At 39.9% G+C, this 24,821-nt stretch overlaps 1 protein-coding gene across 4 annotated transcripts in view; it reads right to left on the minus strand.

Moving 5' to 3' along the window:
- The window catches only part of LOC121382790 (protein transport protein Sec16A-like), a 73,439-nt gene that overhangs the window by 14,643 nt on the left and 33,975 nt on the right, over nucleotides 1–24,821 (minus strand). For all 4 annotated transcript variants that reach the window (XM_041512396.1, XM_041512394.1, XM_041512395.1 and 1 more), the window contains 9 exons: nucleotides 24,450–24,555; nucleotides 23,863–23,916; nucleotides 23,029–23,115; nucleotides 22,184–22,291; nucleotides 20,838–21,117; nucleotides 11,436–11,519; nucleotides 10,106–10,398; nucleotides 8,375–8,551; nucleotides 7,776–7,886 (listed from right to left, as the gene is read on the minus strand). In XM_041512396.1, coding sequence (XP_041368330.1) covers nucleotides 7,776–7,886; nucleotides 8,375–8,551; nucleotides 10,106–10,398; nucleotides 11,436–11,519; nucleotides 20,838–21,117; nucleotides 22,184–22,291; nucleotides 23,029–23,115; nucleotides 23,863–23,916; nucleotides 24,450–24,555 — 1,300 coding nt within the window. The remainder of the gene's footprint in view (nucleotides 1–7,775; nucleotides 7,887–8,374; nucleotides 8,552–10,105; nucleotides 10,399–11,435; nucleotides 11,520–20,837; nucleotides 21,118–22,183; nucleotides 22,292–23,028; nucleotides 23,116–23,862; nucleotides 23,917–24,449; nucleotides 24,556–24,821) is intronic.

Below are 24,821 nucleotides of genomic sequence, written 5' to 3' on the forward strand. Positions count from 1 at the left end.
GACGTGTTTACTTATCCAACAAACACAAATATTGTCTCACACAATCTGTTACAGAAGAAGAGCTCACTTATAAACACATCATTATTACAGACGTGTTTACTTATCCAACAAACACAAATATTGTCTCACACAATCTGTTACAGAAGAAGAGCTCACTTATAAACACATCATTATTACAGACGTGTTTACTTATCCAACAAACACAAATATTGTCTCACACAATCTGTTACAGAAGAAGAGCTCACTTATAAACACACCATTATTACAGACGTGTTTACTTATCCAACAAACACAAATATTGTCTCACACAATCTGTTACAGAAGAAGAGCTCACTTATAAACACATCATTATTACAGACGTGTTTACTTATCCAACAAACACAAATATTGTCTCACACAATCTGTTACAGAAGAAGAGCTCACTTATAAACACATCATTATTACAGACGTGTTTACTTATCCAACAAACACAAATATTGTCTCACACAATCTGTTACAGAAGAAGAGCTCACTTATAAACACACCATTATTACAGACGTGTTTACTTATCCAACAAACACAAATATTGTCTCACACAATCTGTTACAGAAGAAGAGCTCACTTATAAACACATCATTATTACAGACGTGTTTACTTATCCAACAAACACAAATATTGTCTCACACAATCTGTTACAGAAGAAGAGCTCACTTATAAACACATCATTATTACAGACGTGTTTACTTATCCAACAAACACAAATATTGTCTCACACAATCTGTTACAGAAGAAGAGCTCACTTATAAACACATCATTATTACAGACGTGTTTACTTATCCAACAAACACAAATATTGTCTCACACAATCTGTTACAGAAGAAGAGCTCACTTATAAACACATCATCCTCAAAATCACTCTCACTGGTCAACAGATATTAGAAAAATATCAGAGATTAGTTTCTGCTCTCTTTGTTATTGACCAAATGTCCAAACAGCTATATGTTGGACACAAAATAGCCATAGTTTAAAATAATTCCAAACTAATTTTTAAATTATTCTTCATCAAAGTTTTGACATTAATTAGAAAATTTGTTTCTAATTTTCATTATTATTCATACTTACCTAGTGCTAGCACAACAAATATGCTATTCAACCTGAGTCATACCTACACACTGCAGAATTCTCTCCCTTGCCGGATATGCGCAATGCTATCCTTGCACGGGCTACCTGTAACTTCATTCTCGGTTCAAAGTCCACCCACCGAGGGAAAGCCTCATAGGGGTGGGTGGGAGGTATAGTTTGTTGTGCTAGCACTAGGTAAGTATGAATAATAATGAAAATTAGAAACAAATTTTCTAATAGTCTTATTCAACTTACTGTGCTAGCACAACAAATATGCTATAACGGACGTGCAATGACACCGTTAGAGCACGTGAATTCAACATTAATGGGAGGAGGTAAGAAAATAGAGGACTTACCCGTACCCAAAAAGCTCCTTTGAAGTAATGACATGGAGATAGGACGAACCACGACATACGGTAACAAGGAGTCAAAAAACTTTTGGGAATAAAAAGGGGCTTCCCAAAAGAAAAACTCATCCCCATGAAAAGGAGGAAAACATCTCCCCAGGGAGAGGAAACGGTAGACAACACTACAAAAAACCCCATCCCTCAGAAAAGAGTGGAGTGTTAAACATGTCCGAAGTGTGAAACGATGGCAGTCGGACGGAAAAGAGGTCGACCCCTTTCCGTTGCCCTGCGCACAGACACGACGTGTTGAGCCGCAATGACTGTCTGGATCCTACGCGTACCGTCAGGACCAACCGCCATATCCCGGAAATAGAAACGGTCAAAAGTGTGCCGTCCTTTCCAAACCCCTGCATTCATGACCTTTATAATATCTAAAGAGTCATGAAAATTCAGGGAAGCAGAAATGGCTTGGATCTCATGTGGTTTAACAGAGAAATTCCGTAACACATGATCACCCGCCATCTCATATGCTAGCTTGATGGTAGCTGCTATCCATCGAGACAAAGCATTTTTTTGTGACATCACCCGGCCTAATGGTATAAGAAATAAACAATCTCTTTTTACCCTGCCGCCGGTTTTTCGTACGCTGCAAATAATACTTCAATGCTCTCACCGGGCAAAGAAGTCTATCCGAGTTATCAGATGACAGTGTACGAGATAAACTGTGAATGACAGTAGGTGGAAACTCTTCCCCTGGAGACTGGTTTTTAGCAACAAAGATAGGGTCGGTACGTAAAGTGACAGACCCGTCCGAATTGTAATCAACCAAGTCATGCAAAAAAGCATGTATCTCACTGATCCGACGACAAGCTGCCAGTGAAACCAGAAACAGAGTCTTCCACGTCAAGGCACGAAGACTAGCAAACCTCAACGGCTCGTAAGGCGCACCCTTAAGAGCATGCAACACCAGAAAGACATTCCATTTCGGAATAATGGAAGGTCGTTCAACCGTGGATTGTAATGATTTAAGTAAATCATGCAACACCAAGTTGGTAGAAAAGTCACGACATCCACACTGTTTAAGAGTAGTGAAAATCGCAGCTCTGTGACTTTTCACTGTCATGACTTTAAGTTTCCTTTCTTGGACCAACGCCAGAAAGTACTCCGCTAAATCGTTGACAGTAGGCGATAAGGGATCGAAATCCCGTGCGTTCGCCCAACGAACCCACATACGCCAGTGACACTGATAAACCGACTCGGTAGATTTGCGCTTTGCTGAAGAGACGAGATGCGCAATTCTTGTCGAAAAACCTCTGCGTCGCAAGGAAGCCCTGATAACCTCCACGCGTGAAACCGGAAGACCTCCGGCTTCGGATGCCACACCGTCTGACTCAGTCGCTGGCTGAGTAGATCGGACAACACTGGTAATCGGAACGGGACTGCCACTAACAGTGACAGGAGCTGTGGAAACCAGGGCTGCGCCACCCACAGAGGAGCTATCAACGTCACGTGACAAGGTTCCTGGACCACTTTGGTCAACACCTTGCCGAGTAAGACAGGAGGAGGGAAGGCATAAAAATCCAGTCCCGTCCAATCCATACTTAACGCGTCGTACTCCAACGCCAATGTGTCCGGTACCGGGGACACGAACACCGGCAATTGGTTGTTCAACCGTGTGGCAAACATGTCCACCTGTGGACTGCCCCACACCCGAAGAACCGCTGCGACCACCCCTTTGTTCAACATCCACTCCGTCTGAACAGGGGTATGTCGACTGAGGGCATCTGCTAACACATTCACCGATGAAGGAATGTGTTTCGCCCACAGAGTGGTCCCTAGTTGGTCGCAGAATTCCAAAATCGCAAGAGCTTTGCGACCCAAAGTCTCCGATTTGGTTCCACCCCAACGATTGAGATATTCCACTACCGACGTAATGTCGCATCTCAACAGAATTCGACGGTGTCGAAGAACACACCGGAAATGAAGACAGGCACGATGCACTGCCTCCATCTCCAAACAGTTGATATGAAGCTTCCTCTCGGAGAGATTCCATACCCCTGAAATGTGTTGATCCAACAGATGCGCCCCGTACCCGTGCAGCGACGCATCCGTGAACAGGATCAGATCCGGAGCAGGGGGGTGCAACGGAACCGTTAGGGACATGCACTTGTCCGACAGGCACTCCTGTATCGGATGAGTGAACCATGGGCCCAGAGGCACTATCGTGTCCCAATTGTGACCGTCCCACCGTGGGGACAAATGCCACTGGAGTGGTCGTTTGAATCGTCTGAACCGCACGATCAATGAGGCCAGAGATTCGAGGTGGCCCAACACCACGTGGAGAGATCGTACCGTAGTACTTTGCTCCCCCATCAAACGTCGCGCCGACGTTTGGAAATTGTGGATACGCGCATCGGTGGGACGAACCGACGCTACCACAAGATCGAAGACCACTCCGAGATATGTGAAAATCTGAGCCGGCGTTAACTCCGATTTCACCCAATTGGGAATAAACCCAATTGGAGGACCCAATTGGAGGATCGTGTCCAAAACCAACCCGACATTGGTCTGACACTCCTGTTGCGACGAAGCTGGGATCAACCAATCGTCCAGATAGGTATGCATTCGAACCCCTAACAAATGAACATGACCTACCACCGCTTTTACCACACGTGTAAAAGCATGGGGACTCGTCGCCAAACCGAACGGAAGCACACGAAACTCGTACGCTTTCCCGTCGAACAGGAAGCGCAGAAACTTCCAAAACGCCTTGTGCACCGGGACATGGAGGTATGCGTCTTTCAGATCGATCGACACAGCCCACTCCCCAATTTGAAGCAGGTTCCGGACCGAATGAACCGTTTCCATTTTCATGGAAGGAACATCGACGTAGACGTTCAGTGGCTTCAAATTTAGGATTGGTCTCCATTCCCCATTTTTCTTCCGGGCGAAGAAAAGATGAGAATAAAATCCCGTTGTGTCCAGACTGACTCTCTGGATGGCCCCTTTGTCGAGAAACTCGGCAATCATACTCTCCACTAAAACGCGCCGATCCGCGGACGGTAACGGCGGCATTCTCGGAGTGGAAGTAAGAGGGGGGCTCGAAGAAAAGGGTATTTTGTAACCGTGTCGAACGACCGACAGAACCCAGGGGTCGAGACCAGGCAGCTTGCACCAATTTCGAAGGAAATGGCGGAGCCTGCCCCCCACGGGTATGGTTGCTAACGGTACCTCCGAAAGCAACTGCCGATCGTTCACGTACCCTCACCCCAACCGCTTACCACCCGTAGGCGCAACGCCTTTGGTGGACTAAGAACGGAACGCAGTACGACGTTTGCGTCCTCGCTTAGCGGAAGACGGGTTGTTACCTGGTTGCCTCCTAGTGTCAGGAACCCTAGGGATCTGAGCCGACTGTAAAAAAGCAGCCTTTTTTACAGGAGGAGGCTTGAACCCCGAAAACGTGGACCGACGTTTACCAGAGGTTGAGGGTCGAGTGTTCGGGACTGGTCGCGACAAATCCTTGTCTAGGACAATATTAAAATCGGGACCGAAAAGTAAATTTTCCCGTACCGAACGTGTACGAAAAAACGTCTTCGCAACGTTTGACGCACTCAAACCCGCCAGGTAATGGTCACGCCGTAACAAAAGACTGTTCGCAAACAATCGGCCAGATAACTGAGCGATATGCTTAGAGGCTTTTGACGCAGCCTCCAAACAGCCTTTCGCCATCGCGGGAAGGCTCTCGACAGCCTTATCCAAGCCAAATAGGAACGTACCTAAATGGTTATTAACCTGGAACATCGACTTAGCCAGCCGTTCGAACGATTCCAGATCCGCGATTGGCAATGACACATGCGGCGATGGGGAACAAGCGGCTCGGACACTAGCGGGAACGACCGCCGGATGTTCGAGAAAATCCGCCCCCAACGTCTCATAGGAGTCGGCACGAAAAATGCGCGCTCCCGTTAGGATTTTCCCCGTAGGCAGTGCCGTTGGGTACTCATCAACACCCACTCCCAGGATACGATCACTGCCAGTGATCAACACATCAATGTCACAAAGTGAACTGTGCGCCTCCTGTGCAAGTGGTAAACCCAACTCCTCACGAGGAGTGACCAAATTCAAAGAACGGTTCCCGAAGGAGACACCCTTGAATGTAGGCTGGGCCTCAACCTGAGGTATAGCGTCCCTGCATACCTGTCGGACCTGGTCCCTGACAAAAGCCAGAACCGCCGGATAATCGCACTCCTCCTCTACCTCCGAACCGAAGTGAGAGAGAGCTGGGTCAGCGACAGAATCCGGTCCAACCGACGCTTCCTCTGAAGCCAGGTCACTGTCCACTGGATCCCGAAGATCGATATGGACTCCTCCCCCTAATCGAGACGCCCCTGGGGCAGCGTCTCCCGAGACGGAAACAATAGGAACCGAACGACAATCCCTAACTGCATCGTCAAACTGCTGTCGAGACGCAGTTTCTGCTGGTTTTGGCGGAAAACCGGGGGGGGGGGGGGGGGGGGGGGGGGGAATGGGAGCCGCACCCGTCGGTCCCGTCTGCGAAAGCAATGATCCCAACTGAGGCGAAGCGTTCAAAAATTCCACAAAACTCCGAAACAACGTTTCCTGAAAGCCTAACGGTCGTTCCTGCGCCAAGTGCGGAACGGTCGGAGTTTGCGGCCACAGAGTACCCCCAGCCGAGGGGTATCTGCGCGAACCTCGTCCTCTATCGAGTAAAGTCGAAGAGGTAGGGACCAAAGACGGTGCAAACTGTGAGGAGATGTCCGTTGCTACCGAAGTCACCGGACCCTTGGGGTAAACATATGCAAACGGAGGACCCAAACGGGATGAGTCCTCCACCCAACGGTAAACATCGGTCGGGATGCCATCAGAGACGGATCCCGGCATCGGAACAACTGGCTCAGTTCGAAGCAAACTGGCAGAACTCTCCTCGGGCCTTGAGAATGCTGAGGTGCCGAAGCGACTGTCAGCAATCGAAGGCAAAGTCGGGGCCACCTGCTCTGCGGACGAAGCAGTGGACCTATGCACAACGGAGTGCATGTGCTCGGTAACCGATGAAGTCGTCAAAAACCGGTGCCGCGACGACTCCACCCTGCCCCCCTTCTGTTTGTAAAGGTAACCGTAACGACGATGGCGACGCCCGCGACGAAGCCACACAAACAGAAGAAGGCGCCGTCACTAACGAAGACGGCTCACGTACCACGGTCACAATAGGAGCCCGGGGGAGCGCTCCCGAAGTATCTGTAACTGTACTCGTAACACGGACCGAAGAAGAAACACCCTTGTGTTTCCCCCCTTTCCGGACACTTTTCGAAGTGTCTACAGACTTATGGGACCTACCCACTAAGTCCGACTTGCCGACTACTGCCGAAGCAGACGACAAGATTTTGCTGGTACCCGAAACCTGAGTCTGCGAACCGAACCGAACCCACTGGTCAGGAGACCACGTGGCGCAGATCTCACACTGACGGTCTTGAGAACAAGACCGACAGTCCGGACACAACACGTGTGTGTCTTTACGTCGTAAAGGAAATGGACAACCATCTCGCGCACAAACTTTCCGTGCGCTAGCTGTCAACGAACTCGCGTCGGACATGGTAAATTCAACACAGAATTCCCAACTACCAACCGTATGTCAAGTTCAACCAAAAAAACAAACACAAAATTACAAGTAAAGAAAACTTTTTGCCAAAGCTTAACAGGTGTTAACAGGTGGACTGCAGAATTGAGAATGAAGTTGCAGGTAGCCCGTGCAAGGATATCCGGCAAGGGAGAGAATTCTGCAGTGTGTAGGTATGACTCAGGTTGAATAGCATATTTGTTGTGCTAGCACAGTAAGTTGAATAAGACTATATGCAAATAACAACATACTATTGAAATACATCTGAAAATTTGTCATTCTTAAGTGTATATGATACTCATCCATATGTACTCCAGAATCTAAATTCAACTGTCTTTTCAAAATGTTTTATGGGGGAACATGTCCCCTGGACTATCCTAGCATATTTGCCCCCTGTAGGGGCTCAGTTGACATCAAACTATTTTGCCAATCCTCTGAACTAAAATCCACAGGGAAATGTATTGAATCTGTTCTTGTTTTTGTTCTATTTTAGTACCTTTTATTTTGGATAACAAACTGTCCTACAATACTAACCGGTTTTTTTTATTATCAAAGTTCAGTACCGTTTATTTTGTATAACAAACTGTGGTACAATACTGACAATTTTTTTTTATTTTTTTTTTTATTTTTTTTTTTTAAATCAAACTTCAGTACTATTTATTTTGTATAACAAACTGTGGTACAATACTGACCGTTGGTTTTTTGTCATCTGGTAGGATCATTTCATTCTTCTTGGACTTCCAGCCAAAGATCCCACTGAACCAACCTTTATTGTTCTTGTCATTTGACTTCGACTTTTGTGGCTGGAATAAACATCGATGTAAACAATATGACTAGTTAAATTCTATAACATAAAACTGAAGGAACAGTAACAAACTTAAATAGATCTTAAGTAGTTAAATTCTTTAAAGCGACAAACCCTAATTTTTAAACACTACTCCATATTTGTCACTTTTAAAGCCGTTTTTGTTAATTTAAATTTAGAAATACTTATATTTTATTATTTAGACTATTAATTTTTGTAGACTTGAAGTGCTTCTGGTCATCCAGGTTTTTGTAACACTAATTTAAATCTACAAATCTTTTAAAATCCCACCAAAAAATAGCTCACAAAATTATAACTTTTGTTATACGTTAAGGTACGTTTCTTGGGATCTGGATTGGATTTCTTTACTTTTCAGTATTGAAAGATAAAAATTACTGTTTGTTATGATTTACAATTATGTGATCTTCAAGTTCATTATGAATGACAACTTAAACAATGTAATGATTAAAAACTATAAAGACAAACCGATTTCTCTTCTTTAACAGACTTAGGCACGTCAAAAGCACTTCTTGATTTTGAAGAGTTAGCCGCTTTCACACTACCAGTACTACTGCCTGAGATAGTTCTGCGCCGACCTCCACTGGAAGCATTCACGGAACTACTCTCAGATGTCGTTCTGAATCGGGAAGGAGGAGCAACAATCTGAAAATGATCAGTTTAACATGTTACTGAGGAAATCTGGAACTTGAACAAAACAAAATTAAAGTGTGCGATAGAAAAAAAACCCTCAACTACTGGAATTCAGAAATAATTTAAACACAGTTTACCATCAAATCAAACCCCACAAACGATAACCGGGTCTTTAACTACCTTGATCCCTAATTATGTTGGAGCCCTGGCATGTTGTATTTAAATGTTGGGGACAAGAAACAACTGAAAATATTTTCACTCCTGAACTTTAAGCAAACGCTGATGGTTGGACTGGTAACACATCTGGATGAAAACTTTCATTCTACAGACTTGTACTGCATGCAAGTCAAAACTTAATCACATGCAATATCTGATATGAAGCATCATCTTTGATTTAATTAAAATATTTGTAAATATTGCATTGAAAAACTGATTATTATTTGTTTTGAAGGAAGAAGAAGGAAGGAAATGTTTTATTTAACGATGCACTCAACACATTTTATTGACGGTTATATGGCATCAGACATATGGTTAAAGACCACAGAGATATTGAAAGAGGAAACCCGTTGTCGCCACTTCATGGGCTACTATTTTCGATTAGCAGCAAGGCAGGGTTTCCACCAGAAAAAAAATGATGGGGGGGGGGGGGGGGGGGATCGGACCAGCGGAGGGGGCGAAGCCCCTGACCGCACACCATAGACGCGTCGCGAGTGGGGGTCTGGGGGCAAAACAGCTAGATAATTAACATACTACCTAGCATTTTCTTAGAAAATGTTATGCTAAGAGCTAAAAATGACCTTAAAATACCCCACTGCTCTACATATTGATGGGTGGGATATCCCCCCCCCCATGTTAGAATCATGAGGGGGATAAATTCCCCCCCCCCCCCCCCCCCCCCCCCCCCCCCGGTATGAAACCCTGCAAGGGATCTTTTATATGCACCATGTTCTCATATGTCGAAATGAAATAGATTAAAACTTCTTTTAATCTGTTAACTTGTAACAACTGAGGGGCGGGACGTAGCCCAGTGGTAAAGCGCTCACTCGATGCGCGGTTGGTCTGGGATCGATCCCCGTCAGTGAGCTCATTGGGCTATTTCTTGCTCAACCAGTGAACCACGACTGGTATATCAAAAGCTGTGGTGCGTGATGGTGCATATAAAAGAACCCTTGCTGCTAATCGAAAAGAGTAGCCTATGAAGTGGTGACAACGGGTTTCTCTCTAATATCTGTGTGGTCCTTAACCATATGTCTGACGCCATATAACCATAAACGAAATGTGTTGAGTGCGTTGTTCAATAAAACATTTTTGTTTGTTTGTTTTTTAACAACTGATATTACACACCTTCAGTGACCTTTATTGCAAATGTTTTGGCTTTGACAAACAAAAATGTTAAGTGCAGGGAACATTTTGTTTTCAAAATCTTGATTGGCGATATTTCTAGTCAAGTGAAAATTGATCAGTAACTACTATTTAGTGTTTTAAAAGTGTATATTGATCTCTGAATCCTGCTTAGTGAATTGTGATGCAATACTGAACAAAATGTTCCCAGAGCTTAGTGCCTACCTGCCCAGTAGCAGCAGCAAAGTAATCGAATGCGGATGAATTGCCTTCTTGCGTTGTGGCTTGCGATGGGTCAAGAGCCTCTTCGTTCTGCACGTCCAAGCTGTGAGTGGACACAACGCTACCTCGCTGACTCTGAAGTCGACCAACCCCACTGTACTGGTCAACACTTCCGCGGTGAGTCTGTGACATGCCGTCCTGGCTGTACTGGTCGAAACTGCCACGGTGAGACTGCGTTCCATCAGTCTGATACTGGGACTGAATTGGGTCAGGGTGTGACCCGGTGTTCTCATAACCTGAACGAAAACAACCACCATCATTAGAATGGAGAAAAGGTGGAGTGTTTTCTCTTTTAAGAATACTTAACCTGACGTCAAACAATGGCACATTCCCCTAGGGATAGTAGTCTGGTCTGAACATCAAATGGGATTGGTAAAAATCTTCCAATGAGTCCTCTACTTCCTACATGACTAACACCATTATTTGAGGTCAGGTTAGTAAGAAATGAGAACATTTACTTTTCAAATATCTTCAAGGCACATAACCATACACGCATTACATGATGTCATCGTATAACGGCAATTTTTATACAGCCAAATGTTTACAATTCAAAATAATACAAGCATTAAAAACATTTCCTCTTCATATATCTTCAAGTGGTAACTCAATGAATACTCTATAAATATTGGGACAGCGAGGAATACAGCAAATGTTAAGAAGTATCTTGTAAGAAATTGCAACTTTCAACCATAGGTACTGTACAATGTTTACTACAGAGAACTATACACCTTTATTAGACATTGCATATGCCATGTTTAACAAACAATCTGTCAAAACATGTCTTAATTTCACAAGGAACAACAAACTATTACAGTAAACACGAGAGCACCATTTTATTAAAAAGTGATCAAAGAAGTATTAAGAATAGTAGAATACACACAATAGGCAGATGCAGGCGCATGTACACATTTATGTCCATGTGTGTATGTGCTTATGTGTGTGTGTGTGTGTGTCCATGCATGAAACAAGTACTGAAAAATGCTACCTGTTATAGATGGGTATTCAGACATTCTAGTGTGTGTGTGTGTGTGTGTGTGTGTGTGTGTGTGTGCATGCATGCATGAATGTGTGTGAGCATGTATGTGAAACAGAAGTCCTGAAAAATGCTACCTGTTGTAGAGATGGGTATTCAGACATTCCAGTAAGTGTGTGTGCATTTCCGTATATGTGTGTGTGCATTTCCGTGTGTGTGTGTGCATTTCCGTGTGTGTAAGTGTGTGTGCACATGCATGTGTATATGCATGTATGTGAACCAAGTACTGAACAATGCTACCTGTTGTAGATGGGTATTCGGACATTCCAGTATTGTCAGTCTGTGCAGGTTCATCACTTGGTGCCTGGTAACCGTAAGTAGTGCCTGGAAACAAAATATTTTATCCAGTACTTAATCTGGCAATTTTCATAATTACAAAAATATATTAAAATCATTGATAAACAAAGATTTAATTATTAAATTTGATCCAATTATCAGGTTTTTTGCAAATGTAACTTAAAAAGAAAAGAAAAGAAAAAGTGTAATATTCACTACAGTTGACCCAGGTTGTCCATGATAAAATGTTTTACCAAAGAGGAAATCAAGTACACTGTGATTACATAATTATACAATGCTGATGAAAACTATACTAATAGTAGAAAGTGACAGATCTGTCATGAAGAGCCAACCAACAGCTTCAGAAACCTTGTGCTCCATGGAAGGCAAAAGGCAATTCTTTTTTAAACCCCTCAAAAACAAACATTCTGAGAGTACTGCTAAAGCAATACATGTGCCCTACCGGACCAAACAAATGTTGGTTAAACTGCGATGAAAGTTGAACTTGATCTGTAACAGTACATCTTAAAGCTATAAACAAACATTCAGCTCAATATCTTGAGACACTGAAAAAACAAAGAAGTCCGGAAAAACAAATGTCTGTTTCTCTTAAGTTCAAAGAAAGAAAGAAAGAAATGTTTTATTTAACGACGCACTCAACACATTTTATTTACGGTTATATGGCGTCAGACATGTGGTTAAGGACAACACAGAGTTTTGAGAGAAAACCCGCCGTCGCCACTACATGGGCTACTCTTTCTGATTAGCAGCAAGGGATCTTTTATTTGCGCTTCCCACAGGCAGGATAGCACAAACCATGGCCTTTGTTGAACCAGTTATGGATCACTGGTCGGTGCAAGTGGTTTACACCTACCCATTGAGCCTTGCGAGCACTCACTCAGGGTTTGGAGTCGGTATCTGGATTAAAAATCCCATGCCTCGACTGGGATCTGAAAACCCAGTACCTACCAGCCTGTAGACCGATGGCCTAACCATGATGCCACTGAGGCCGGTCTTCTCTTAAGTTCAAGAGCCATAACTCTGTCAAATAAGGGTAAATCACTATCAGGGTTTCTGCCAGAGGGTAAAATGGGTATGGTGCCATTCCCAAATATTTTTGTAGAATTGTTTTTTAAAGTTAACTTTTTGACAAAATTAATGTACTCTTATCATTACTGTATGATTTCCTTAACCCTAACGCTAAACTTAACCCATTTTCTTTCTGGGGGAGGCCCCCCATACCCCCTGTTGACTGTGGTTGCATTCAATTCCATAGCGCCACACCCAAAAATTTCTTTCTGGCAGAAACACTGACTATGAATGATAAACTCGATCTATAACAGTACATGATAAACTTATACACAAAATTTCAGCTCAATATCTCAAGGCATTGTGAAAAAAACATCCAAAAATCCAGACAGACAGAAGGACAGAGATGAAACCTATAGTCCCCCCCCCCCCCCATTGGACTGGTAGGGGACTAATAAAACAAGGATTACACATAACTGTTAAACAAGTTATGAGCAAACAAGTAATGCCTGTAACTCTGTTGCTTGTAATTGTAATTGCCAGTGCATGCTGTACTCTGTATGTTAAACAAGATATGAGCAAATACGTTACGACTGTAACTGTGTACCATACTGACTTTGCCAGTGCATGCTGTACACTGTATTCTGTATGTTAAACAAGTTACACCTGTAACTGTGTACCGTATTGACTTTGCCAGTGCATGCTATACTCTGTATGTTTAACAACTTATGAGCAAACACGTTACGACTGTAACTGTGTACCTTATTGACTATGCCACTGTGAGCTGTACTCTGTATGTTTAACAACTTATGAGCAAACACGTTACGACTGTAACTGTGTACCATATTGATTCTGTCACTGTGAGCTGTACTCTGTATGTTTAACAAGTTATGAGCAAACATGTTATGACTGTAACTGTGTACCGTACTGACTTTGTCAGTGTGTGCTGTACACTGTATTCTGTATGTTAAACAAGTTACACCTGTAACTGTGTACCGTACTGACTTTGGCAGTGCATGCTATACTCTGTATGTTTAACAAGTTATGAGCAAACACGTTACGACTGTAACTGTGTACCATATTGACTCTGTCAGATTACTGTACTCTGTATGTTAAACAAGTTATGAGCAAACATGTTAAGACTGTAACTGTGTACCATATTGACTCTGCCACTAATTGCTGTACACTGTACTCTGTATGTTAAACAAGTTATGAGCAAACACGTTACGACTGTAACTGTGTACCGTACTGATCTTGTCAGTGCGTGCTGTACACTGTATTCTGTATGTTAAACAAGTTATGAGCAAACATGTTAAGACTGTAACTGTGTACCATATTGACTCTGGCACTAATTGCTGTACACTGTACTCTGTATGTTAAACAAGTTATGAGCAAACACGTTACGACTGTAACTGTGTACCGTACTGACTTTGTCAGTGCATGCTGTACACTGTATTCTGTATGTTAAACAAGTTATGAGCAAACACGTTAAGACTGTAACTGTGTACCGTATTGATTCTGCCACTGTGAGCTGTACTCTGTATGTTAAACAAGTTATGAGCAAACACGTTAAGACTGTAACTGTGTACCGTACTGACTCTGCCACTGTGAGCTGTACTCTGTATGTTAAACAAGTTATGAACAAACACGTTAAGACTGTAACTGTGTACCGTACTGACTCTGCCACTGTGAGCTGTACTCTGTATGTTAAACAAGTTATGAGCAAACACGTTAAGACTGTAACTGTGTACCGTATTGACTCTGCCACTGTGAGCTGTACTCTGTATGTTAAACAAGTTATGAGCAAACACGTTAAGACTGTAACTGTGTACCGTACTGACTCTGCCACTGTGAGCTGTACTCTGTATGTTAAACAAGTTATGAGCAAACACGTTAAGACTGTAACTGTGTACCGTATTGATTCTGCCACTGTGAGCTGTACTCTGTATGTTAAACAAGTTATGAACAAACACGTTAAGACTGTAACTGTGTAACTGACTCTGTACCGTGAGCTGTACTCTGTTAAACAAGTTGTGAGCGTGTACTCTGTATGAGCTGTACTCTGTATGTTAAACAAGTTATGAACAAACACGTTAAGACTGTAACTGTGTACCGTATTGACTCTGCCACTGTGAGCTGTAACCTGTATGTTAAACAAGTTATGAACAAACACGTTAAGACTGTAACTGTGTACCGTACTGACTCTGCCACTGTGAGCTGTACTCTGTATGTTAAACAAGTTATGAGCAAACACGTTAAGACTCTGTGTACCGTACTGACTCTGCCACTGTGAGCTGTACTCTGTATGTTAAACAAGTTATGAACAAACACGTTAAGACTGTAACTGTGTACCGTATTGACTCTGCCACTGTGAGCTGTAACCTGTATGTTAAACAAGTTATGAACAAACACGTTAAGACTCTGTGTACCGTACTGACTCTGCCACTGTGAGCTGTACTCTGTATGTTAAACAAGTTATGAACAAACACGTTAAGACTGTAACTGTGTACCGTACTGACTCTGCCACTGTGAGCTGTACTCTGTATGTTAAACAAGTTATGAGCAAATACGTTAAGACTGTAACTGTGTACCGTACTGACTCTGCCACTGTGAGCTGTACTCTGTATGTTAAACAAGTTATGAGCAAACACGTTACGACTATAACTGTGTACCATATTGACTTTGCCACTGTGAGCTGTACTCTGTATGTTAAACAAGTTATGAGCAAACATCTTAACCCTTATCCTGCCGCATTCTTTTTGCTAAATTTAAAGAATTTTCACCTGTTCTACATTTCTGGTAATTTTATTAAAATCCATGGACATTTTAACATGAAATTACACCCATATATACCATAATGATCCACCTATGTAATGATAGCATTTTGTAGATGGTTATTTTATTTATGTTACAATGGCAACAGCTGCAAATTTCAATATACAATTTTTTCATTAATAATTAAGAAAACATGAATAAAACACTACTATTTTTCTTTTAATTTAAGTGTATGCTGTGATTTATTAAGCATTGTGATTGATTTAAAGAAAAAATTAAGTAGACTGCCATTTTTTTTCAGAATAATAGGGTGCAATGCACATACTGTCATCAACGTTTTTTGGTAAATTATGAAGATAATATCCAACATTAACTATTATACATTTTTGGTAATATTATTAAAATCAGTTGACATTTCAGCATGAAATTACACACATATATACAAAGAATATCCACCTACATAACGCTAACATTTTATAGTCAGTTATATTATTTATGTTGCCATGGCAACACCTGCAAATTTCAATATACCATATTTTCATTAATAATTATGAAAACTTTAATTAAAAACTAATATTTTTCTTTTAATTTAAGTCTAAGCTGTGATTTATTAACCATAATGCTTGATGTAAACAAAAAATTAAGTCGACAACCACGGTTTTTCTGAAAAATAGGGTCAGATGAGCATTCGACTATCAATGCATTTTTGTAAATTATGAACATAATTTCCAACATTAACTATTATACATTTCTGGTAATATTATTAAAATCAGTTGACATTTCAGCATGAAATTATACACATATATACTAAGAATATCCACCTACATAACACTAACATTTTTTAGTCAGTTATATTATTTATGTTACCATGGCAACAGCTGCAACTTTTAATATACCATTTTTTATTAATAATTATGAAAACTTTAATTTAAAACTAATATTTTGCTTTTAATTTAAGTCTGTGGTGTGATCTATTAACCATACTACTCGATTTAGAAAAAGAATTAAGTAGACAGCCAATTTAGTTTTTGAATAATAGGGTCAAATGCACATACTACTATCAACGCATTTTTGTAACTTGTGGACAATGTGTCCAACATTACCTAGACACTAAAAATATGTATACTATCTATATTACTTTATATATCTTTGTCAAATGACACAAGATTTTAAAAAAGGTATATGCCCTTTCACTTCCTGTCATTTTCAAATGAACATTATTAATTCTGTTACCATGGTAACCAATGCAAAAAGAGGAACCGTTTCCCCATATGAAATGTTTTAAATGAATTTATTTGAATACAAATCACTGTATAATGATGTAATAAGCTCCCGGCTGTTTACAAGAGAAGGGTGAAAATTGTGAATTCTATTACCAAGGTAACCAAAGCAAAACAGAAAACAAATTTCTAAAAAAACATATAATTTTCAAGGACTGAGAAAAAAACAATGTACCCCGGTATAGTGACATAATTGTACTATGCCTGTAGAAAAGATATATGAAGCTTATTAATTCTGTTACCATGGTAACCAGTTAAAAACTGTTACCATGGTACCCAGGATCGAAACTGTTACCATGGTAACCAATGCAAACTATTGGTTACCATGGTAAGGTATGTAAAACTGGAAACTATTTGCTGTGTGCATGCAACTTTTGGGTCATAAGGTCAAAAGTAAAGGACACCAGTAATCAATAATTTGAGGGTACTTGAAAACTCCAGATCATAACTGCCGCTACTAGGTTTGGAATATTTTTAAATTGGACACTGCATTTCATGTACAAACTTTAAGCAGCAGCTATCTTACTATAATTGTTCTAAAAATCATTAAAACATATCCATTAATTCCCAAGATTTTAGGGTACATAATTTTACCCTTCATACCCTCTGGCAAAAACCCTGGACACTGATATTAGAATAATAGAAATAGTAAAAAGGATTTTATGCATTTCAGTAATTTATTGTGACACAAGATACTTGCAATAGTGCTTCACACGGTCACAATTGTGAAAAAAAAACGAAAAATGTCCATTCATCTAAAAAATGTTTTAAACCCAAAGAAACAAACATCAACATGTGAGCCCTAATTAAAATTTAATATGTACCGTATACATAATGTGTATTCGGTGTTGAATACTTATGCATGATACAAAATAAATCTAAATGGTCACCTGAGTAAATTGCTGACCACAACTACCAAACACATGGAGTGCGGAGCACCCATTTCCCTAAGGGGATTAAAATGACAAAATTCATAGTTTTGGGTTTTCCAATGGTGAGAGTAACTACCAAATAAATTTGGTTGGAAATGATCTACCGGTAGTATTTTAAATGAATTTGTCTATATAATAGATGGTCTCCTGAGGGGAGGGGGGCAGGGGACATAACATTAACGAAATTCGCAAAATTGATATTTGTACTGGTATTCCTGGACATGACAATTGGCTTAATTTTCCCCTATTTGTGCCCCACCCTTAGGAGAGGGGTAGAATGACCAAATTCACAAGGAAATGGGTCACAGATATGCAATTTTTATATAACTATTGTGAACTCCATCCCCACCTAGGGGACATTCACAAGTTATATACACTGGTCATCTATTTGCCTTTATATATTATTTGAATACTATCCAGGTATAGCATTTCGGGCAAATGAGCTGGCCTAAAACATTTTCACCATGTATTTCCATCATTTTACTCTGACACAATATTAGCTGTAATCCATGTAAAAATATGTAGTGATTCATTTGCAACCCTATATAGCTGTTCAGGGCTGTAACTAGGATTTAAACAATGAACCAATGAGCATGGAAGGTGCAAGACACCATTTTGCTGTCATTTCAGGGAGGTTACATACTTAAAACATCAGTATCAATAAACTATTTTTCTATTATTTTACGTTTGCGTGACGCACAGTAGTCCGAGCGGATGTAGAAAATGTGCTCCCTACCGCAATAGGTCACTTGAGATGTCACACAAGTAAATGTTTGAAACATTATTATCAGAATCATGAATTTATATTTGTGCAACTTCTTCTGACATGTTTATTGACAGAGTGAAAGAAAAAGAGATAACTGGCAGTTGGTCCCGCGAAGTATTGTATCTGGGTCAAGTGTCGATAATATAGGTCAACTACACTTAGAAGTTTTTGCGATTTTTCTTTGATATTTTTATCAACAATATAGGATCGTTTTATGATTTGTGATTATTACATCCTGAATACAACATTTTATTTGCATTAAATAATTTGTTTAACGATTTTTGAGACAAAAACAATGTTTCGGGTTGTTGCCTACACAACAGTGTCCGCCCTGCTAAAGTATGTGGAATTTTTTTCTTTTTAATTGTTATTTAAATTTGTTTAGTTATCACCGTATTTAAAAAATAAAAAACGTGATTACTTACTCTGAATCTATTGCAAACCATTATCCTACTGTAATTTTCACATTTTATATAGGTTCATATAGTTACCGCACGATTTTTGGGGGGTGTTGCATAACACGAAAAAGGACTGTGTCGATGTTCTAAAAAATGGTCGATAACTGTTGTATGGGAAAAAAAATTGGACCTCGCGGTGAAGGTGTGTATACCCCCGATGCATCCACACCAATTGGTACCGTACAGGCCTGATGTACCAATCATAAGCATACGGGATCCCGTTTTGTTTTGTAGGGGTGGGAGAGGGAGAAGGGCAGGCTAATTTGTGCCCGAATTAAACGAAAATACCACAACTAAAAAAAACCCATTTATTAGTTTTAGCATTACTGCAAACCAGCTATATATAATATAGGGTTTCAAACGAAGCACTACACAATTTTACATGGATTTAATTACAACTAGTATTGTGGGAGAAATGTTGGAAATACTAGTACATGATGAAACGGTTTCAGACAAGCTCAATTTGCCCGAATGTCTCTGTCGTATTCGCCTGAATTTTAGATTTTGGTACTAATACATTTATCAAAATACAATAGATCCATCAGTGCAACACAACTACAGTTTACCTCATGATGATTAATTTATATTTATAACATTTGCAGATGTGTGTGCAGGGAATGGGTCGACACCTCCCCCTTTCCGGTCCCTGCTCGAGCAGATTAAAAAAACAAAAGCAAATACAATACATATTCCGGAGGAGCATTACAGAAATCCCCTATATACTTCGCTCTCCAGACACCCCTACCTAAAATCCCAGCACTCATGCCTGATTTAAAAAAAATTGTCATCCACCATACAACATTAATACAAAACATTCACTGCTTATATACGCTTATTCATAAAAAGCCATGCATGCCCCCCCCCCCCACACACACACACACAATCCTTGGATCCACGACTGGTACAGTATAGTACATGCTTTAATCTATTTCAATAATAAAAACAAAAAACTGGTGGCACCACATAATTATGTGTGATACGCAACGAGAATGTTTTGTGATTGGTTATTAAAAATGATGTAGGTCACGATATTCTCCAGACTACTTCAGCAGATATTCGTAACCTATCGTTTGTAATTCATTTTTTAAAAATGAGAACAAATATATATCCACTTCGTAGTGATTAATACCAATGTAAATGTTGAAAAGGAAAAACTGGCAGAAAAACAACACACAACAAAACAACGACGAACACCGAGCACATGTGCATATTCGATCATATAGTGATACTTGTTCTATTTTAATGCAACTGTCATAATGTAGTTAATATATAATAGTATATTATGACAACTTTGTAGAGATAAAAGAAACCACTACCAAAAAAACAAGAAACAATAACAAACAGTTACAATAGCACGTGCCATTCGACAGGTCATTTTTTTTTTTTTTTTAAACATAAGATGTACAACAGCAATTTAGCAAATATTTGGATATGTCATTCTAAGACTATTTATTGACATTTTCTTACTCTGTTTTTGACAAAAATGTCAACAATTAATTTAGAAAACGATTTTTAAATGAAAACAATGCAAAGTGACGTCATTGTGATGACGCTTGATGTGCATACACATCAACGGCAGGAAACGGGTTAAGACTGTAACTGTGTACCATATTAACTCTGCCACTAATTGCTGTACACTGTACTCTGAATGTTAAACAAGTTATGAGCAAACACGTTAAGACTGTAACTGTACCATATTGATTCTGTCACTGTGAGCTGTACTCTGTATGTTAAACAAGTTATGAGCAAACATGTTAAGATTGTAACTGTGTACCATATTAATTCTGCCACTAATTGCTGTACACTGTACTCTGTATGTTAAACAAGTTATGAGCAAACATGTTAAGACTGTAACTGTGTACCATATTGACTTTGCCACTAATTGCTGTACACTGTACTCTGTATGTTAAACAAGTTATGAGCAAACATGTTAAGACTGTAACTGTGTACCATATTGACTCTGCCACTAATTGCTGTACACTGTACTCTGTATGTTAAACAAGTTATGAGCAAACATGTTAAGACTGTAACTGTGTACCATATTGACTCTGCCAATAATTGCTGTACACTGTACTCTGTGTGTTAAACAAGTTATGAGCAAACATGCTATGCCTGTAACTGTGTACCATATTGACTCTGCCACTGACTGCTGTACACTGTATTCTGTATGTCTGGAATCTGACCGGTGTGTCCAGGCTGTCCAGCAGGCTGACTCGCGTACTGACCCGCATCGGTCTGCTGATGACTTCCAAACTGGTAGCCACTGCCCTGCTGCTCCTGCTGATAGGCCGCAGTCGAGTAGTCCTGTGTACCAGTGTAGTTCACGTCACCACTGTCACTGCTGGCCGATGTTCCCACCATGAACGCTGGAGTGGCGTTACCAGACACCGGCTGTATTGACCCATCCTACACGAAGACAAAGTCAGTATTTTACACATGTATGGCTCTATTCTGATTTTTCCAACATGCATTCTGAGAGTACTGTTAAAGCAATATATGTACCCTACCAGGCCGAACAAATCTTCTTAGCTCCTAAATTCAAGGATCATAACCCTGTCAAAAACATGGGTAAATCGCCATAAAAGTTTAACTTGATCTGTAACAGTACATGATAAAATTATATACAAAATTTCAGCTCAATATCTTGAGGCATTACAAAAAACAAGTCTGGAAACACATTTTCGTAGCTCCTAAGTTCAAAGGCTATAACTCTGTGAAAAATGGGTAAATTGCTATGAAAGTCAAAACTGATCTGTAACAGTACATGATAAAGCTATATACAAAATTTAAGAGACCATTGTGAAAAAACATCCAGATAACTAATGGACGGATAACAGACAGACGGACAGACAGATGAAGATGAAACCAATAGTCCCCTTCAGTTGGACCAGTAGAGGACTAATAACAATGCTAATGTATATTTTCTCTTTTACTACACTCATAAATTTAACATATTCGATCTTTTCATTCTTTTCACCGTTTTGGTAAAAAAAAATATTATTAAAATTTACTCACTACACAAATCCTTCCAAGGGTCCCAGGACTAAATACATGGAACAAGTAAACTGTTTCCATTAATTTCTGGTATGCCCATGTCCTATTAGGAGCAAGTGGTTTTGGGAACAATTACTCTATGTAATTATAACAAGTGACATCAAGTCTGATTGCAACTAACAGATAAATATGATACAGTGATGAAAGTGGGTTAAGGGAAAACAAATCTGTAATTTTAATACTGGTTGGTTAGATACAGAGATTGCCCCCAGGGCAAGGGTTGTAAATTAGTCTAAAATGGTGGTCCCCATTTAGATTATAAAGTACAGTATTAGTGAAACAATATTGTAAGTTTAGGACAAAGAATATATAGTTTCTGGACAAACAACAGAAAAACCTCCCAGAAACAGACGAGTAAAATACTGTAACAGCAGATAAACGTGTAAAGTCTGCCTGCGTGAATGACAGGTGAGCGTACCTCGTAGCCGAGACAAATCCTGTGCAGCTGTTGTAACCAGACAGCATCATCGGCATCGTCGCCCTCCTGCAGTCGCTGAGGATCATGGAACTTCAAACGATTGGCCATCTGCCAAACCAAAACACCACTCAGTCCACAGACTACACAATGTTATGTATTTCATGCTTTTTGTCAAACATCATTTTTATAAAGGTTTGCATCAGTGTGTTTTGTGTGCTTGGCACAAAGTTAAAAGTTTGTTTAATTTAATGACACCACCAGAGCAGATTGGATTTATTAATCATCGGCTATTGAATGTCAAACATATAGTAATTCTAAAATATAGTCTTAGAGAGAAAACCTGTTACATGTTTCCATTATATGCACCATCCCACCAACAGGATAGCACATACCACAGCCTTTGAGATACCACAAATATTGCACTGGCTGGAATGAGAAGTAGCCCAATGGGCCCACTGACTGGGATCAACTACAGATAGATTACACATCAAGCAAGCAGTTTTACCACTGGGCTATGTCCTGCTTCAGTGACACCACTAGAGCACATTTAATTTATTAATCATTGGCTACTGAATGTCAAACATTTGGTAACTATGATGTATAGTCTTAGAAAGTAAACCCGCTACATTTTTCCATTAGTAGTAAGGTATCTTTTATATGCACCATCCCACTGACAGGGTAACACATACCACAGCCTTTGACATACCAGCTGAAATGAGAAATAGCCCAATGGGCCCACTGATGGGGATCGATCCTAGACTGACTGCACATTAGGGGCTCCATATGTTCTTACTGATGTTAAACGTATGTTAATAAGTTTTCTGAAAGAATATTTGTACACTAACCTCATACAAGACTTTGACAAAGGCTGGCTGGAACCAGGCTGGTGAGTGCTGCACTGCTGTTGAGATCACTTCACAGTAATGTAGAGCCTTAAATAAGGAATAATCCATGTAAAATAAGCTTTCTTCATCATGTAGGAAGAGGAAGAGTCCACACAATGTCCATGTAGCCAAATGTTAATATAAATGAGAACATGTAAAGCTCTCTTAGACTGTGTAATAATTCATTGGAAAGTGCTGTGAAGTTTAATTGAAAAACAACTTTAGGCATCAGAGAACGCTTACAAGGGCAATATTTCTGTAATAAAAATTTATTCTACTGTGAAGATTAACTTAAAAAATAAACTGTACCGTATAAGAGACTGCAACAAGCACAATATTTCTGAGTTTATGAGTGAAGCTATGTTTCCAGATGTATGTTTTTCCTGTCTGGTTCCGAGAATCAGTGAATAAGTAAATCTGTAAATTATCAAGTAATTTGTCTGCCATGTCTGTGTTTCCATGCAAACTGTGAACGTGAGTGATCTGTGTATATGAATTTGGAATCACTTTTCGAGTGATTTTTCACTGATTTACAATCACTGAACCACAGAATCCCACAAGAAATAACATCATCCAGAAGAAATCAGCAACAATGATATGAGCAGGAAACTGACCAATGTTCTTACCAATTTCTGTCATTATGCCTTCACAGATTGTTATACGTGCAAGGGTATGGAAATGATAAATATGGATATGGATTAGCAGTTTCATACAATAAGTACACGGAAAACGTATATATGGAAACGTAGCTTATATCAGTAAGCTGGGTAATATTCTGCGAATCTAACAGCCTACCTCTTGTGGAAAGCCATACTCTGCCAATCTAGCAGCATATATAAACTTGTACACCTGAAAATGAAAATATATCAGTCACTGAAAGAAGCAATAGACATAAATTCCAATAATAATATTTCTAGAGATATACATTTAGCTGGAAATTGTTCCCAAATACAGAACAGCTGTAATTAATAACTGTTACATCAATTCACACTCACTTACATCCACATGTACCGTGTGCCTAATAACCAATTAACAGTCAGTGACAGAAGAATTACAAAATACAACAGACAAAATACAGACCCAATAACCTATAGGTTACCACACATTTCTATTTCTATTATTGCTACAAAAACCCTTCACAGACACACTAATACTTTGTGATTCATTCATACCATTGTTCTCATTGTACAGATACTGTAATGTGTCTCTAAATAACACTTAGCTGAACAAAATTATGGTTTTAGTTTAATGAGATTTTGTGGAGAACGAAGTACCATTCTTGACTTTCTTGATACGTTGTAACCTCCTGGTAACCTGACCGACCATCCTAGACTATTTTGACACCTGTGAGAATATTGATTTTAGTTTACATGGCTACCCACCTGAAAAAGTGGTAAAAAGAATGTTGGATTGCTGAGTGACTGGGCATACTCATAAACTTCTGTACACTGTATGGCTTCATTGGTTATAAACTGTTCCAGTGGCAAACTGTAATTTTAAAACACGTACACAAATTTAACAGTCTAGTTACAATTTTGTTCCTACAAAACAAATCTAAAATATAATTCGTATAGCCTTTCACAAGAAATTAATAACACAAATGAAGAGTCCAATAAAAGAGTCCACAAGAAAAACTATCAGTCACATACAGATTGGAGAAATATTTATTTTAAAGGTTTATTTATTTGCCTGAAGCATGAAGCATGAATTAAAAACAAATGCTGATATCCTACATCCATTACTCTGGGAATTAT

This window comes from Gigantopelta aegis, chromosome 10, assembly GCF_016097555.1.
Source record: "Gigantopelta aegis isolate Gae_Host chromosome 10, Gae_host_genome, whole genome shotgun sequence".
Lineage (NCBI taxonomy): Eukaryota > Metazoa > Mollusca > Gastropoda > Neomphalida > Peltospiridae > Gigantopelta > Gigantopelta aegis.